Consider the following 19,555-nt stretch of genomic DNA (forward strand, 5'->3'; position numbering starts at 1 on the left):
TTTTTCACGTAACATTTGTTCACAAAGCACATTTTTAATGTCAGCTATAGATATTATGTTAAAAACAATCATAATTTGTTTGAATTTAATATTTTTAAATATTAAAATGTATGTTTAAAGCAAAGCTTATTATTTTAAACAGTTCATAACTATTTTTCCAGGCCTGATGTTAGAAAACTGATTTCTGATGCAGGATTTGATGGTGTGATGAACAAGAGGCTTGGTATCATTAAAGAAGTAATTTCTAAGTTTTGAGGGAACAGTAAAGATTTAAATTTAAAATTAAAATTAGTCTTGACTTTCAGACTGCACTTGATAAGGTGTCACAGTAGGGGTTGGGCATCAAACTAAAAGGTGGGAGGTGAGCATGTTGTGTGTAGAGAGGGGGAAGCAGAGGGTGATGGTGCGAGGAGCCTCATCAGAATTGGCCGATGTTAATAGTGGTGTGCCACACTACTAGGGCCGCTGCTGCTTTTAATATATATATATAATTTGGATAAGAATATAAATAACAAGCTGGTTATGTTTGCAGATGATACCAAGGGATTTGAACAGCATACAGGACAGTATCACATGGATTAAGTAAAAATGTAGTGTGGTTTTAAAAACAAAGAATTTAGGAGTCATAGTGAACTTGACACTATCAACTGCCAGACAGTGGTCAGAAGCCATTAAAGAAGGCTAACAGCATGTTAGGTTATATAGCGTCCTGATGTGTGGAGTACTAGTCCAAGGAGGTTCTGCTCAAGCTTTATAACACACTGGTGAGGCCTCATCTGGAGTACTGTGTGCAGTTTTGGTCTCCAGGCTACAAAGAAGGTATCAAAAGAAGACAAAGAGGGGACATGATTGAAGAGTTTAAGATTATGAAGGGAATTAATCCAGTGGATCAAGACTGTTATTTTAAAACAAGTTCATCAAGGGGACACAGTTGGAAATTTGTTAAGGGTAAATTTCACACAAACATTAGGAAGTTTTTCTTTACACAGAGAACCCAGGAATTTCAAAACTCAACTTAATGCTTTTTTAGAAGAATTAAGTGAATAGGATTGGCGAGCTTTGTTGAGCTGGATGGCCTGTTCTCTTCCAGATTGTTCCAAATTATAAATAAACCAGTAACTGTGCAGTGAATACCCTTGACTTGAGCATTCCTAGTTTTCCTCCTCTTTTTCTGTACGTTTAGCATTCGTTTGCTCAGAGGTTGATGCGCTTGCTGCTTCCTGAGCCGCTCTTCTTTTCTCCACCCTAGCGGCCCACTTCTTCTCTTCTTTCATCTGCATCTTTTCACGTTAAAACTGATTGTCATTGTTTGAGCTGCAATTACATAGTGTGTTTTCTTTAATTTTTCACTTAAGCTGGCACTTAAGTCTTCAATCTGCCTCAAGAATGATTTAATGATATGAAGAGGTAAGGGAAGTGACGGTGAAGGTGGTAGGGATGAGAACGGCGCCTGTACACATGCACCACACGGCTGTCCTGCTGGCCGCTGCCGAGAGTTGATTCTACAATAAAATAAAACAAAAATAAAAAGAGGAATAACCTTGAGGTCAATCATCACCCTGAAAGCGGATAGTAGACGTCACATAGTATATGTGTACCAAATTTCAGGTCAACAGGTCAAACGGTTTGCGAGCAACAGGTGATTTAGAATCCTGGACAGACAAACGAACAGCCATGGTAGCGTATTATATATAAAGATTGTGAAAAATGTATTAGTTAAGATTAAGGAATTGGGTGGTAATGTGAGTCTCAGAGATCACTTTTTGATTCCGCCTTTCGAATTTTTCCCTGAAAATCTTGGAATGTCGAGCAAACAGCAGGTTGGTACCAGAGATGTTGAAAGGTCAGACTGATGGTGGACTAATGCTGGATGAGTGATCAGAATAAGAATTGACTTTATTGGCCAGGTACATTAATGTACACTAAGAGTTTTCCTTGATAGGATTGATGCAACATACAAGAACAACACCAAATACTAAAACATAACATAGAAAATGATCAAATATGATGCAATGTACAAGAGCAACACAAAATATAAAGAGATAAAACAGAATTTAAAAATCCAGATAGTCTTGTGTGCAGGTATTGATAAATACTGAGTAGAAGCTCAGATTTGAATAGTCAAAGTAACTGCACATTTAAAAAAATATAACACAATAAGCGATGTGTTGTTTTAGCTTTTACTACACAAAGGTATTTGCTGGAGGGAAGTCTTTGGGACAGTAAAGCCTTGGGCCGATCGGAGCAGCAATGATCTTTGCAGTATACTTCCTCACGCTGGACTGATACTGGGTTTGAATGGGTGCTAATTTACAGCCTATGATCTTTGCACAGATTTGGATAAATAAAACTAAAGATAGATAGATAGATAGATAGATAGATAGATAGATAGATAGATACTTTATCAATCCCAATGGGAAATAAAGAAAACAGTTTATAAGAAGCAATTCTATGTCAGGTGAGCGAGATTTATGAAGAACTGTCATATCGTTACACCAACCTTGATTAATGTAGCAATACACTCTGCTGCCCTTTGTTTTGTTCAAAAGTTCAGTAATGCGGACTGCGTGAATTCAGGTAAGTCCAATGCAGAAGTTGCGAATAGTCATTCAGCCACATTTCAGTGACACACAGGGCAGATAACAAAATCCACATTGGTATTTATAAATGGATGCATATTGTTGACTTTGTTGTACAGGTGGCGTTATTCCTGCACAGCCTTGCCTAACGCGCCTCCATCAGTGTCCATTAGGCCAGCTGCAGGGTCAGCAGCTGGTGCCACCATACATGGATGTTTCACCTTCTGTTCTCCCTGCCACTCACTAGAGCTGACCTTACTGTGGTGTGGGGTAGAGCCCCAAAAACACTCTCACCTCCACAGCCACAACCAGCAGCTAGCCTTCTCTGCCAGCTCTTTAATGCAGGCATGTCAAACACGTGGCCCGCAACAGAAATCTGTGCGGCCCGCGTGACCAATCCTAGTTAGCACTAAACTTGTACAAAATGATTACTATCGTTTGTGATTGAATCATTCTGCATCTTCGGCGTTACTTATTGACTTTTCTTACTTCTGCCTTCTGACAAAAGCGCGTTTTCCCATGGCATTACGGTACCGGAAACGTCATCTGCTAGTATAGCCACGAGCCTTGTCCAAAGTTAATGAGCCGCAACGTCGCAACTGAAGTGCTAGGCTGCAGCAGGGGTGGCCTTAGGCATGTGCAAATTGTGCACCTGCACAGGGCAGCCATGCCAATATATATTGAATATAAAACAGAAAGAGAAAATAACGACACAGCTGACGGCAATGTGGCAGAAAAACATTGTGTTTTTTGTTAATTAGTACGCTGTATTTACTAATGTCGCTCGAGTTGGAGCAGTAAGCTATATGTAGTATTATAACGTTCTGCCGTAATGAGAATATCATGGACCGCCACTTGGTTTTCAAGTTTTGGACACACGCATATAGAAGCGTGTCATGAGCATGAGGTGGCAATGCAGTGTCCGCAACGGACGTGGCCATCCGCCGTGCATAAGATACCATATTGACATTGGCGGGCAAAGGGGCCACCGATTCTTTCTCTGCCACGAGCCTAGAGCCGCCCCTGGCAGGCTACACTACTGGCTGGGCTGCTGAGACTGGCCACTGGGCAGAACTGACCATCACGAGTAGTAATAGCTCGTATATTTTCACGTTTTTTTTGCTCTAGTTTTATGTAATTTTGTGCTAGTATTGTAACGAACAGTTAGTGCAGACTACAGCTGAAGATCTGAAGTGGACGTGAGAAGTTGGCAAGTTGTTCATTAATACATTTTTGTGATTTTGAGTTTGTAAAATTAGTGTATGTCAGGGGGCTTTTTGCATATCGGCTTATTTTACAATATAAACTTTGAAGTAAACTTAGTAAAGTAAAATTTGATTTTTGGAGGATTTGTTTTCCAACTTGAATTACTGGGCAATGAATTCAGTGAGCGTTTTCGTAATTTCAGTTCACACGAACAGGACTTTGCGCTGTTTACGTCACCATACTCTTACAACGTTGAGAATGTGCCTGAGAATATCCAAATGAAATTGATTGAACTGCAGTCAGATTCTATTCTGAAGGCAAAATACAACGAAGTTGGTGTGCCAGGCTTGTATGCTTACCTGCCACCCTTGTATGTGCAGATTTGTAAGTTGGCATCGAGAGTACTGTCTATGTTCGGAAGCACTTACCTTTATGAGCAATTGTTTTTGTTAATGAAAGCTATCAAAACCCTCATTGCTCAAGACTTACCGTCGAGCACCTTTCATCCCTCATAAAAGTTGCAGCTGCACAAGATTTCAAGCCTGATATTGACGAACTGGTTACTAACAAGAGATGCCAAGTGTCGGGACAAAAGAAATAGATCTCAGACTGTAATACTCCTATATAAGCAATGAATATAATATAATGAATACTGTATAATATAATAATATAAGGACCTAACTAAGAGACTAAGACTCTAATTGTACGCTGTTGTATGGAGATTGTGTGGAAATAAATTGCTTTTCTTTAAACTTTAAGTGTTACAATTTTTTAAAGTTTTCAGTATGTTACAGTGCGGCCCGCTGACGCACATATGGCAGTCGAAGCGGTCCACCAATGGTAGTGAGTTTGACATGCCTGCTTTAATGGCTTTCTGTAAGTTGGTACCAGTCATACCCACAGGAACCAAATTACTGATTTACCCACAAAGCCCCAGCATCCAACCTCTACTGGATAGATGTAAGTCACCCAGCCTGGCACTTTGCATTCTGCTGCCAACTCAGAATACTTGAAATGCTTATCCTCATGTTCTACTGGTAGCCCTCCCACCCTGGGGATGCAAGTTCAATGAGGAGGACCTTCCTGGCAGCTGGAGACCACATTACAGCATCTGGTCTTAATGATGAACGAGTGATTTCTGATGGGAAAAATCAGCTGCTTGTCCAAGTCCACCCTCGGCTTCCATGCTCTTCCAGGGATCAGCACTAACTGACACTATCCTGTTGCTGTTTTTGGTTGAGTCTCACCTTGTTTAAAAAATGCAATGTCTGGCAGATGGATTTCTGAAGTGTTATTTTGCCACCACATTTCTAATAGCCCAGCCAACTTCCTCAATAACAAGTTATGCTACCACCTATAGTGCCCCTGTGTCAATGCAAGGGAGTGCATCATTCATTGCTCTTATTATGAAGCTAAGCCGAGCCTGTGGTGTCCTACAGCTATCTGCCCACCTGATGACACTAGTTATGTAGGCCTCCCATCGTGCCCATGCTTCCTGCTGGTCCTGGGACACTGCCTTAATGAGGTAATGCTCGTGCTCCGCCCATGTAACCTCCTCCACACCCATAATCTTTCTCTGCTCCTTTGTGGCCTTACTCCATACCAATGTAGGTTCTCCTCTATCCAGTCCTACTCAGCTATCTTGCACTTTCTCAATGATTTGTTTATGTTGCAACGTGCCAATGGCAGGGCCAACCTCTGTCTTTGCCCTCCATTTACATCCTGTGCCAGCATTCACATCTGCCTTCCTTATCAGGTGGTCCCTGGATTCCCTCAGTTATAGCACCAGACAAGTTTTCTGCTGCATGTATGGAAGAGCTGCGTCGGAGAAGCCACCTCCCGATGTAACAGTTTGCTATGCTATCCATGCTGCTAGCAACCGAAGCCACATCACAGGTTGGTAAAATGGGCACGGATAAAACCACACCTTGTATTTCCCTGGAAGCCAACAGCTGTTGATCTTTGCAAGCCCTTATGCCAACTGGTTCTGTGCTAACTTCCCAACATTTGTGTTTGACAACTCTGACGTATATTGTCTCCCTAAACTTCTGACAGGTTGATCTAACAGCTATGGTATCTCTTTGCCTCCAGTGACAAACACATTTTCCTTCCTAATCGACAGGAATCGAGACTTTGACTACAGCTGTCTGGAATACAGTATGTCAACTTAGTTTTTGCTTCCTGTTTTGAAGTGGGATGGCAGCTTTTTTGCCACTGGTCCCCCTCCATTATACTAGCGGTTTAGCTGCAAGAACACCTGTGATCATCTAAGAGGAGAGTGATATCAGGAGGCACAGTGCAATCATATTCAGAAGCCTTTCCAACGTACATGTTAAATTCATTGTTACCATGCAAAGTCATAACAAAAATGATAGATAAAAGATGGAGCACCAAACAACTGTGGCTACCATCCTGGAATGCACCAGAAAAAGTGGACCTACAACAGACCACCAAACTAAGTTTTGAATTTAAAAAATAATAAAAAAAAGCCCACATTTGTAGTGACAAAAACATGAAGTTCCATGTAAGTCCATGAACATGTATTGTTGCTATGTGTACATGCAGTCTGTGTTGATGACTTGGGTTTCATACAGCTAGTATTTTTTTTTTTCCTTTTAATTTGATTCATGGGTGGTACAGTTACTCTGGTAATAATACACATCTACTCCCCATTTTTAAAGAAACCTTTATTTTTACATAATTCCATATTTTATTTTCTACTACTCTTGCATGTAATTACAAAATACTTAATACATATTATATAAAATTAAAATGAGAATATATTTTAAAATAAAACAGTAAAAACAAGGTTAAACATCTACATTTGGAGTGAAAGCACAAAACAATACCTCAAGAAAGTATGCATAGGATGAGGTCTCAAAGCAGAACACACACACACACACCTTTTAAGAACTAGTTCCCTGACGAAACATAAAAGACTAACAAAAAAAAAGATCTAGCAGCAATGTGAATTGTAGTATTTCCAAGGCCTATAATATTCAAATACTACTAAATAAAGCACTGATGCCACCCATATTAATAAAACAAACATATAAACATAATGCAATGAAAAGGCTTTTGTAGCGTATTAAAACTATAATATATTCAATTCTGTATGGTCTTGGGGAAAATAGCTACATTTCAATTCAGTAAAAAGCTGCAAAGGAAGGCGTCCAAGTTTGCAGGAGGACAATGTGCAAAAATAAAGTTTTGAGCTTGTGCCTAATGTTCTAAATAGTTGTAGTGCATTTGTGCAAAATGCTGCATTATCTGGACTCCAACCTATTAAATCTGTGGTAGGTCACATTTCCTCAATTTCAACGGCTTTCGACTGGATAGGAGTCATCAGGACTATCGTTTGAAAATATCAGAACCATTTAATAACTTCAATATTGCCCATGAAACCGTGAACTACTGCAAATCCGATTTAAGACCGATCAAATCTCTATCAATTGTACTGGTAGTTTTCGAAATGGATTTAATGAATGACTTAAAACATCTAGATTATGAACTGGCATCAAATATATACCATTATTGTGAAATACCAGCAAGGATTCAGGAACAAAAGCATAGTTAGCAGTCATCCTAAGCGAGTTCCCTTAACTTTGAAAACAACAAAAAACGGACTGAATATGCATCTTCAGAATGTGTAAAACGTTGCATAGTAATGAACATCAACATGCAGCATAAAAACTTCAGTTAGTATCTTTGGAAAAATAATTGATGACTCAAGTGTGTACTGTAATGGTTTCGAGATAAAAGATACAAACAAAAATTTAAAAGTTTACTGCTCAAACAGGCCTATAGCAGGCATCAGGTTGCCACATGCGAAGATCCATTACAACTTGGTTCAGTTTTTGCATCCACATATTGCGTTCTTCTTTTGTATCTGCAGATAGCCAGTTCCTGAAACAGAATGATTCATACTCTTTAAAAAGGTCTGTTACATATTTCAAAAATTAAAAAAAACTTCTAATTTACAGTAAACATACATTAACAATCACAGACTAAATTTGGAAGGGTACATAAATTACTGCATTATTCACAGTAAACCATAGGTTAGTTTTATATAAAAAGAATAAAGCTAAAATTCTTACTTTGTGACACAGAGTGTGTTCCTGCACTGGCTAACTAGTGTTTCCTTGTCATCTTCTCTTTGAGGCCTTACTGTGATTAATTCAAAGGTATTGGGACGAGCACAATACTCCCAATTTGCTGGTTCAATTTTCTTACTAGTGCAGTTGGCCAGATTTATACGACCAATTGGACTCTTTGGGGTTAGAGAAAGAAAGATAGGTAAGTGTCCATTACCCAGAAATGTAGGCATGAAAAACGTGTAAACAGCACAAACCTTCCTTTTTTCATCATCAGGGTAGGTCCAGTAAGAAATGCAGTAACCTGAAAGTAAACACCATCTTCTGTGCCATGCACCAAACCCACTGACATCTTCAAACATTGTCTAAAACAAACAAAAAATATTCACGTTTTTTGGGAGGTGCTAGCATATAACATATTAATACACATATATTCATTTACAAAAACATACATATGTAAGCATGCACGCTGAACGTAAAACAATTCCTGAAGTAATGGCTACACATACTGTAAACACTGAAACACACAACCTGCCAGATTTTTTTTTTGGGGACAATTTACCATTGAAGAAGGTTCTATGGAGGCTACACTGCACCTCAGTATAGATGGCTACATAAACGTTACACTCTTCTGCTGTTTTGTAACAAGACTCAATGATAAAAATATTTTTAAATCAACACACAAACATGGATCGAAACACACACTGCCAGTGTTATGAATACCTGATTTCAAAAAAAAAAATTGAACTGTTTAGCTTAAAAAAAAAAATGGCAATATACCATTCAAAACAGAGTGGATCAGGAAAAGAACTAAATTACAAACACACAGTCATTATAACATGTAAATAAACACCCTGAAAGAAAACTGCAACACTGAAGTTAAAGCTTACACACTCTGAAACAATAACTATAACCAGCATAACCAAAGGACCAGAAGGAGATGATCCAAACTAGTGAAATACAGTTGATTTCTCTTACGGGGTCATAAACGGCCCATACATGCACATCATATATATTCACGTAACACATCCTCAGCTGCTTGGTTGTGTGCTAGAACTGTTTTTTCTTACAATAAAAGGACGAGTACTGTATACGCAAAACTCCTCAGCAAATACAAGGAATCATCCACATGGGATAAAAGCTGTACTTTTCAACAGACACTCCAATTCACAAGTATCTCCTTGAAGGCAAATCATTTCCTCATGGGTCTTGGCAGTGGCTATTTGGAATACAATATTAATGCAGCCAATGTTCTGCATAAAGCTATCACTTAAGTTATTTTGATGACATTTATTTTTAGTCAATCACTCCCACACATTATGAACATTCAATTAACATGCCATGAAATCAGAAGGTCAAAATCATCTCTACTCCTTTTAAATCAATCAAGTATGGCTTCAAAATTTCCAGATTCTATGCCCGTCACACCTCCATAAATGTGCTTCCACATTAAAACCATTAACATACTTTTAATTAAACGTTGCTTTCACCTTGGATTAGATAAACCCTTTCCTTCATTTTGCCTGTGACATCCCAAGCAGAGAATATGTTGGAATTTTGTGTTCATTTTGTTAGTCTTATGATTTCCCTTCCACCATTCTACATGATACTAGACTAATGTGATAGCCACATGATTGCAGTTCAACTAGAATGGCAGGAAACTTAAGCTAAATGTGCCACATGTTTATGCACTTACCAAAAATCCTCTTTCTTCAATGGAGGATCCAACCTGACACTGAAGTTTTAAATAGACATGGCCTTCAATAGGAGATAAAAATGGCACCTGTAGAAAAAAATAAAATAATTAAAAAAAAAATGTATTTTACTTATTTGTCTATATTCTTTAACCACGAATAGAGATACACAATTGGTTACATTTCTTTTGGTTTTCCAATTGGAGCACAGGCAGATAAAGTGACTTGTTTATGGTCACACAGTTTCAGTAGCGGGATTTGAACCCTCAGCCTCAGGGTTTGAGGTAGAAGTCTTAATCACTATGTCACATTGCCTACCTGTACTTGTTTTAAACGGAGGAGACAGTTTCACTATTTCAAAGGATGACAGTTAAAGAGGAGTACCTCTTACATTAAGAACAAAAAAGTACAACAACCCCACAAAACACACAACTAAATAACAAGGCTGAAACAAACCTGAACTTTCTGCCAGTAACAATGAAGAGGCCTGCTCTTCACGTATTTGAATCAATAATGTAAAATTCTCTTAGAGGCCTTTTTCTGTACATGTTATTGTGACAGTTGTGGCAGCTACCAGATTCTACTTCAGATTATATCAAGGGTGGTCAACGTTTGTCCTGGAGGGCCACAGGGGCTGCTGGTTTTTCTACCAACCTACCTGCTTAATCAGAAAAAAGTCTTTGCCAATAACAGGTCTTATTTAATATCTTGACTCAGTGTTTTCTCAGATCATTCTTAACTCATACATTTTTTTTTTGGTTCGAATGATATAACCCAAATGATTTGAAGCCTAAAACAGAGGAGTAATGTTAAGTTCCGAGTACTTTATTAAACCAAATTGTGCTCAGTAAACACACAATAGTGTAAATTATTGCTACCAGAGAGAGAGAGAGAGAGAGAGAGAGAGAGAGAGAGAGAGAGAGAGAGAGAGAGATAGATAGATAGATAGATAGATAGATAGATAGAGAGATAGAGAGATAGAGAGATAGATACTTTATTAATCCCAATGGGATATAAACAGTGAATGCAGCCATTTAAGACTAAAATAGGCCATTTAAGCTTCAAAATGTTAACAAGCAAGACAACGAAAATGAAGCAAAAAAATGTCACTTGAGCAATTAGTGCTTTATCAGCATTAAATGATTTCTCATAAAGCACTTGGGTTGTAATGAAAACCTGACACCGCTGTGGCCCTCCAGAACTGATGTTGTTCACCCCAATTTAAAAGCCATTTTTTGTTCAGTTGAGCAAATAAAGGATATTAAATACATGCAATGTTGTTGTCACTTTGTCAGTATTTGTTCAGTTTGTATAGAACATGATGCTGTTTAATAACAGGAACAGCAAGCACCTTGAGAGGGGAGTATGGATTCCACACAAACCACAGAGTAACAACATAACGAACATTAGACAAGTTATAGTATTGTTAATTAGGATTTAACAGTGAGCAAGTCTGCAATTTTGTGAAGAATATGTCCACAACAAAGACAAACTCCTACCGCAATATGAGGCTTCCTCAGAAAAAATAACGATGCAAAAAAAATAAAAAATAAATAACCCCACCCCCCAATCTAAACTATTTCATGACCAATTTAATGTACTATATGTGTTTGCAAGTATCCAATATGAGACATAAACCAGTAATTCTTTATTCATCTTATACCAACCTTATCCAGAGTTAGTTTATTTTTTCCGATAGACTCTAGTGTTAATCTGTGTGATCCAACAAGAGTGAAATTACTGGTGCGAACTGCATTAGGACCACCAGGGCTCGCCATTACTATAAATGAAGGGGAGGGGAGAGAAGGGGGTGGAGGAGGGAAAAAAAAAAAGCTAAGACGACATGTGCAACAAATAAAATAACTACAAAAAAACCTCTTACATGCTAAGGTTAAATATTTGAAACACACAAAGATTTAAACTGATACAGGAATAAAAGTTAGACACACCTGGTGTATGAAGATTGCTTTTCTGTCGAAATAAAAAAAAATACATTTTATACAAAAATGAGATTATAATTATTAGCATTTAACAAAAACATATGTACAATTAGCAAATTTCTGAGATTACTGCTGCTGCTACTACTACTGTAGGTAGTTCCAAGAGCAATGCCCTTTACTAGACAGAGAGACACCAAAAACGCATGCATGCCTTTGGAGTATGGGAGGAAACCAAAGTGGAGGACCCTGCAGACATACCAGCAAGTTAAGATGCCAGTACTGAAAGTTTGAGGCGGCAGCTGCTGCTTTTACCCCTAAACTACAGTTGCTTTAAAAAATTTACTACACTAATGCAGTAACACCTAACACCATGGTATCTCACTAATCCATAATATACTACTGTTGTTTAATACATCAGAAAATTATGTGTTATAAATCAAGTTTTCAGATTCATTTAAAAGGTTTTATATATTTAAATGTGTAATTAAAAATGAACACTGCATAGAATCCATTCCAAACAAAAATATTTCATAAAGAAATAGGGCAACTACTCAGTGTCAAAGACAAACACCAACTACAAAGCACATTTTTATAAATAATATAGTAATTCTTCATGAAGACAGCAGTCATGGTTTCAAAAGTACAAAATTAACACATCAAAACACAACTACAGTTTTGCAGTTATGAATTCCAACTTCCTCAGACATTTGCAATTGGATCTCAGTTATTTGGAACAACATTGTGTTAGTTTTATTTCAGCAGACACTGATTGGATTTTAACAACATAAAATATAATGCTGACCTAAGGCTGAAATTGTTTTAGTTTTGTTTCGGCAAACACTAATTGATTGGACTTTAATAACATATAAAATATAATGCTGACCCAATGGTGAAATTATTTTGGGTCCCCATAAATTGTACACTAATCAGTCAGCAATGTATTATTCTCCACATGTAAACAGTGTGCAGAAGTGATTAAGGAGTCCAGTATGATGTTAGATATACAGTAGCTCCACATGCCAAGTACAAAATAACACAACTCAACTCTGACATCTGCATCTGGCCTCCATTCTACAAAGATAGTATAAAACAGTAGAGAAGGTCCAGAGAAGAACTACATTGGATATGGCTGAAGGAGATGAAGCTTCATTAGTTTAGGCAATGTCAAAAGGAGCCATGCCAAAAGTGATGTTAGAAGGGAATTGGAATCCAATTAGAACTGTCATTTTAAAATGGCTTCTTCAACCAGTGCATGGAGGACACCATATTAAAACAGATTAAGAGAAGATTTCACACTAATGTGAGAAACTAATTTCTTCGCACAGAGAAAACGTGAAATAAATTATCAAGTGCATTAGTGTGATAGAAAGTAGTACTTTGGAAACAGAATAATATAATTTTCCAAAAATTACCTGAATCGGGATTGACAAACTAATTTGGTCTAAATGGCAAGTTCTCATTAAAATTGCTTACATGGCCATCCCAATGTCATTTTTGTGGTCGATACTTTTTGCAGTAGGAAATTGCATGTTATCATTCAGAAGCAGGCAATTTTCTCTTTACAAATATTTTTACAAGAACTGCACTTGTAAATTGGAGAAAAAAAAAATGAAATGTACTCATTTAACATGTTTAAAGATTTGATTCCATAAAATACCAAACTCTTTATTCATAAAATTCGTCAATCAAAATAAAAGTTTTAAGTGAAAAATATTAAAAATATTTAAAAAAAAAAAAAAATCACAGTAAAGTTTGCCAAGTGTTTCTACTTACAGTGATTGAAGTAAGAAGACGCTTTGGAGTAATTGCCTAAAGGGGGGAAACAAAATACAGAGTTAATTAACTTTCATTACACTCTTTTACAGTGCAAAAATGCAAGTTATAACTAAGAAATTTAAAGAAGCATGCGGAGGTTTAGGACAAAGTAACTAAACATTAATAGTAATTCATTATATTTTCTTCAACAAAAATGGTGATTTCCTTAAGAGCTGAAAGTACTAACCAGGGTCATTAAAAAAAAAAAAAAAAGAACCCATCCCAGATGTGAGCTTATTATAAAAAAAAAAAAATTAAGGTGTCAAAAAATACTTCGTACCAAAAAGCACATTGCATGGGACAGATGAAATTTTGCCATTCTCCAGAGATGCTAGACAACAAAGACATTTTAAGGTTTAAATTTACTTCCCGTATAGGAGGAAAATGCCTAAACAGCTTGTGCCAGAAGTAATACAACAAAGTAAAGTTCACAGGAAATCCTCCAAAAGGGGAAAAAAAGAAGAATGGGAAAGATGCCAAAGTTTCAAGTCATTTCCATGGACATTAAAAAGAAGTACTTATATTCATGCACTTTAAAGACCTCTATTTGATTTGGCATTTTTGATGCAAACTAGAACCGCTTAGGTCAGGAAGAGTGGAGGTCAGTTCAGGCACATCAGTGAGTTAATCAACACCAACTTTAAGCTTTATTATTTTATTTTCAATTTGGGGGTGGGGAGGAAGTTTCCACATCTCTGGTGTATTCATCACCACTTAGTGGCAGCAGTACATACAGCAGCACAAAGGGGAAGGTGCATGGATCTGCTAAATAGGCTTTTACAGACTATTGGAAACAAACTACTGTAACATTTTATACATAAATGCTTATATGTTAACAGACTGAAGGATTACGTTCTGGTGACAACAACTGAGACATACATAACTAATCACGGATAAGAGGTTTCAAAAGTATTCAAGTTGTACCTTACATTTTTTTTGTTAAAGAAATGTAGTCATCATTATATGAAGTGTAAACACAAAATTTTGCTTTAGAATAACAAATGTTAGGTTATATTTAGAATTCATTCTACACTATTTTAAAATGAACAGCTTGGTAGCATACAGGATTATACACTTTCAGTTTACCAATTGACTTTTTTTTATTTTATTTTTTATATAAATATAAAGATGGGACGTATGTATTGCAACCAAATTGGTGACTGATATTAATTTCATCAAGTAGCCATTTACAAACAAGCATTGAAATGAATCTTTTGCAAATGAGCTTAGCTGTTAGCATTAATATTTATTTGGAACCTCTTGATGAATACTGCTACAAGTTGCTTCCTAAAGCAAATGGATTCTGAATGAAATTAACTAGATTAGTAACTATAGTCATAAAGAAAACTAGGAAAACAGTGTGTTAAAGCAACTGCAGACAACCCATAGTATATAGTAACTGCTAGGCTTTAACGTACATTATTATTGACGTACAACAGCATCATCCAAGATAATATATCGAAACAGCTGTGTTCAAACAGGTGTTCTCAAACTATAAAATGGTTTATGATTAATAACGATTCAGGAGCTGAACACATCAAATAAGGATTAATTTAATAAAAGTTAGATTACAAAAGCAAAAAAAGGCAAAGCTCATGTTAAGAAAACTGTAGCCTCATTGGTCAGTAATCTACCTTTATTTATTATAAACATGTTGGTTCTTTTCACTTAAGTGATGATAATTTAAGTTTCTTAACAACCTTTTATGTGTTCTATCAAAATGTTACAAACATTATAAACAAAACCAGAATTTGTTTTAATTATAAGAACAGTAATAAGGTTTCAGAAATACATTTGTAAAGTAATTTGCATTTATGTTGCTTCTGAAGATATCAGCCCAATTCAACTCTGCACAGGATTAAGAGGGCTTGAGTATGTTAAATTACAAAATAAGTGTGTTGCCAAGGCACAAAATCAGTTTGAGAAAATCTTAAACTTACAGATTTCAGGTGATATTTTTTGTAGAAACTATATAAATTTACCTCTTGTTCATCTGTGTTCAGAAAGTACTGAGGGAAAAAAACTGGATCTACAGGCCTGTTATGTTTAAGAATGTCTTTTCATGAAGTAAGCTTGGGGTATGTGTGGAGGGAAACTAAAAAAATATCCCATTAATTTGAACTTGTATTTCTACAGCATTTATGAACACATCTTTTGATACTCCATCTAGGGGTTATTTATATATATTTAATTTTAAGCATTCACCCCCATAAAATGTCTTCATGCAGACATTTAAAACTGAACTACTTTAACATTAATGAATTCTTTAAATGTTGTAAAAAGCTTTCAAACTATTTGTTAAAACTAGCCAGGTAATTATTAAGCTACTTAGATTTATTAAAGCTAAAGCTTGTTAATTAGTAAGATCATCATAAAATTAAATTTTAGGGACAAATTAAATATAACCTAAAAAGTTTTAATTTAAAATTTCAAACAAATTTCTGCACTACTTTATCTCACTTTTTAATATATGGCAAGTGAAATCTGGATAGGATTAAAAGTCTTAGAATAAATACACGTGCTCTAGATATTCACTTTTATTATTACCTTTGATTTACTGCTTTTTTTCCTCTTTTCAAATGGAACCTCTCGTCTCTGTACCTTTATAAAAAAAAAAAAAAAAAAAAAAAACCCACACTATTACATGCAGATCTGAAGTTTGTGATTCCTGCTAATGCAGTCAAAATATACAACAGCAGTTGATAATTTAAAAATGTTAAGCTAGTTTCCTAAATAAGCAATTAATACCAGAATATATTTGATCACATTAACAAGTTTTACTGCAACATAAAACAGAAATAGGGTATACTTAAAACAATTGTATAAAATACACAATTTCACAGGTTTTTGAAAGTATCACTTTGCCAGTAATATTGAACAATTATCTTTATTTGCAATATTTTACTGCAAGAACTAACTTGGTCCATGTTCAAAATTCTAATTTTTGGCAATGTAACAAGCTATTGCAGGACGACAGTATAGCAGTTTCAACCAAATCATGTTAATTTATCTTTAATTTTTTTAATGACTCAAGGGTTGTAATTTTCAGGTGGTTTTACCCTCTCCAGTAAGAAAGAACTTTAATTACCATTCACTCTAAAGAAACGCTCTTTTATCCTCTGAGCTGCATAAGCATTCCAGGCTTATGGTAAAACATCTAAAGCCTATGTCACATTATGCAACTTTTCCAGCGATTTTCAGATGTAGCCTTCGTTTCCATAATCAGAGAGAGCAAGAGGTAGATGGCAGCAAACTCCTGTGAAGCCAATTGCCTAATGTGACATAGCTAGTGACTGAGACCAACTAGTCTGTGACTTGTTCCAACAAAACAGGTTTGCTTTCATCTTCAGTCAGAGGAGTGGGCTGACAACTAATAAATGTTCATCCGGAAAAACAATGCGTAGAATGTGGCAATGAGAAAATGGAAGATGCATGTTTTAAACCTCAAAAATAAAAGAGAACCTCATCTGTGTTATATATGCTGTTTCACAGACTAAAACAATACTTTCATACACTATGGCATTTAAGCAGGGGGAATAGACAGCCAATACACAGGACAGTATCCAATTGCCACTAAAATACAGATTCAGAAATGACCACAGAATTAATCTGTACCTTTGTTACTCAGCCTCAACAAAAACAGTAAGAGTATCATAAAATGATAATTTTTGGCAGGGCTCCCATTCTCATTCAAATCCCCCTTGTTGTTACAACCTGATGCATCATCTTTCATCCTATTTCCTACATTCTTATGTTTGGATCAAGCCAAAGAACGCCTTCAATTCACAATTTCTGTGGCTAACTTAAACTAGGCGAGGGACCCAAAAATTCTATGGAGAGCCATATTGTAGACTGGATAACTGCTTTTCATTGTTGTTCTATGGCCAAGGAACACAAGACCATTTTACAGACCATTGATTTTTCCCTATTCAGGGAATAATGCCTCCATACACGCTGCTAGATGAGTTAGACAGGGTTCACGAACAACAGGATTGACTCAAATGCCTTCCATAGGCATGGCAGTGACCAGCCACCAGGTCTAACATACAAGCATGGAGGAAATTTACATGGAAATGGAGACGGGGATTGTTATTTGCTCAGTTTCCTTATGATGTTTTTCTGTCCATTTTTAAAAAAACATAATAATGTTATATACTGCCATAGACTGATGTTATTGCTCTAGTCTGACTCTTGGCTTAGAATGTGGGCTTAATAAAAAGTACGGATATAAAAAACCCAAGATTAGATTGGTTAGATGGCTTTTGCACTTTAGCTTCAATTCAAGGAAGTGTTGCCACTAGCCATGATACTTAAATTGAAGCAATACCTCACAGGGTAAAATAACTTATTTATACATATTTGTTTACCTAATGAACTAAAATTTTGTTATGTCATTTATGCATAAAGGATATATAAGCATGTGAGGATATGATGTATAAAAAGAGAACTAAAAGAATTTAATTTAATTTCTTTTAAGGTGATACACTCCCACCATCTTTAAAATGCAACAGTTATCACAGATAATCTTGCGGCCTTGAAGCTCTCCAGTACTCTAAAGCAGCTGAAAGGCTCCCACAACATGAGCAAGTGCCATTCTTTACTCGGTCTGTTATTCATTCCTTACTGCTCTGGTGCCAAATGCTTTTTGGTTTATGTCTAGGGTAGTGGAGTATGGAAGAATTCTAAAAATTAAAAAAAAGTTTCCAAATGTCAGGTATAAACTATATTGCATGCCTATATTTGACAGACACAATATTAAAACTGCGGGCTAAGCTCGGTAAAGAAATTCTCTTGCCAAGACTCGTCCATTGTCTTAATACAAAAGGATTCATAATGCTTGCCTATGAAGGAGTTTGTCATCTTTTTCATTATAAATAAAATTAACATTTTAACAGAACTTTGAAAACATGGATAGGTGCATCTTTCTTTAAAAAAAAAAAAAAAAAAAAAAAAGCTTTTCAGAATTTTTACACACACTTTACAAAAGTAGTTTAGTTCAAAGCACACAGATTTTTTACTTTAAAATGTCTGATAAAGAATTCTAAGAAAAGAACTAAGTCAGACTGAACATTCTTGGCTATATAATTGCCAAGTTTAAATAACACAGATCTATGTTTAGTATTAAAAACAGAGATACAATATCTATGTTCAAAGTTAATGCAATGAACAAACTACAAAAAGTAAGCATTATTAGGACGCTATGAATAAACCTTCACAGATGTGAAACTGTAAGAATAGGAAGATTTTAAGATGTCTTTATTGGTTACAAAACAGAAAACAGGATACTTACCAAGCTATAAAGTTCCAAATCAATTTCAAAGTCATTTGACACCTCTGAGCTGTAAACAAAAAGTCATTAAAATTGTAATATTTTGTCTAAAGCATAAAAGCATTTATACTAACTCATTCACACTAATAGATAAGTTTAATAGAGTAAAACCAAATAAATACATGAAAGCTAGACTGCATAAGGCTGACCAAACTACATTCATAGTAAAGATGTATAAACAGTGTGGCATTTGGAAGTGCTGAATTAAGAATGCCAAACGTTTATGAACCAGTGAGAAGTACTGTAATAATTAGATAACATCCCAGAGACTTCATTTTAAATGCAGCAAATAATTTATGGAAAAAAAAAAAAAAAAACACATGATGTTTAACATGCAGAAGTTTTGTTGTGGTTCAATGTTTAACATCACTAGGCTCTGTGAAATTACTGGTACGTATTAAGAAGGCAATTGTAAAACTTAACACTATAACATTGTGCCGATGACAAAGGACACATAGAAAAATGAGGGAATACAAACTAAAACATGCATATCCTTGCTAGTGTATTTCCCTTCAACATCATAGAATATTAATACAAAAGTATTTTTTTTCTTAAAAACAACTTTAAGTTATTAAAGTGACTTTTACTCACAATAACACTTCAGAATGTCTACCAAAAAATATTGTGACTAAACACAGTTAGGGGCCTTGCTGTGAAAGGTAGAATTGGGGATGCTCCAATAAGGTTTTTTTTTTTATTTTTTTTAAAAAAGGGTCCCTGCAAAAAACTCTTTACACTAATCTCCTGCATAACCAGACAAACAGAAGTGTTATGTCCTATATTAAGTTAGCTTTTTATAACTAAACTACAGGCCACAGGTGTTGACGGTTTATTTCAGATTAACAAAATTAAAATTATGTAGACGTATTGTTCAGTGACCATAAAATACTAAAATAGA

At 35.8% G+C, this 19,555-nt stretch overlaps 1 protein-coding gene across 2 annotated transcripts in view; it reads right to left on the reverse strand.

Moving 5' to 3' along the window:
- Nucleotides 1-7,556: 7,556 nt before the first annotated feature.
- Nucleotides 7,557-19,555, reverse strand: part of anln (anillin, actin binding protein) — a 39,379-nt gene continuing 27,380 nt past the window's right edge. Inside the window, exons 16-25 of one of the 2 annotated variants that reach the window (XM_028818138.2) lie at nucleotides 18,619-18,667; nucleotides 15,876-15,929; nucleotides 13,609-13,659; nucleotides 13,287-13,322; nucleotides 11,523-11,544; nucleotides 11,241-11,353; nucleotides 9,576-9,662; nucleotides 8,137-8,244; nucleotides 7,883-8,055; nucleotides 7,557-7,691 (exon numbers count right to left, since the gene is read on the reverse strand). In XM_028818138.2, the coding sequence (XP_028673971.2) occupies nucleotides 7,577-7,691; nucleotides 7,883-8,055; nucleotides 8,137-8,244; nucleotides 9,576-9,662; nucleotides 11,241-11,353; nucleotides 11,523-11,544; nucleotides 13,287-13,322; nucleotides 13,609-13,659; nucleotides 15,876-15,929; nucleotides 18,619-18,667 (808 nt within the window). In that variant the 3' untranslated portion in view covers nucleotides 7,557-7,576. The remainder of the gene's footprint in view (nucleotides 7,692-7,882; nucleotides 8,056-8,136; nucleotides 8,245-9,575; nucleotides 9,663-11,240; nucleotides 11,354-11,522; nucleotides 11,545-13,286; nucleotides 13,323-13,608; nucleotides 13,660-15,875; nucleotides 15,930-18,618; nucleotides 18,668-19,555) is intronic. The other variant, XM_028818139.2, reaches the window with a different exon arrangement.

This window comes from Erpetoichthys calabaricus, chromosome 13 (genome assembly GCF_900747795.2).
Source record: "Erpetoichthys calabaricus chromosome 13, fErpCal1.3, whole genome shotgun sequence".
In the NCBI taxonomy this organism is placed as follows: domain Eukaryota; kingdom Metazoa; phylum Chordata; class Cladistia; order Polypteriformes; family Polypteridae; genus Erpetoichthys; species Erpetoichthys calabaricus.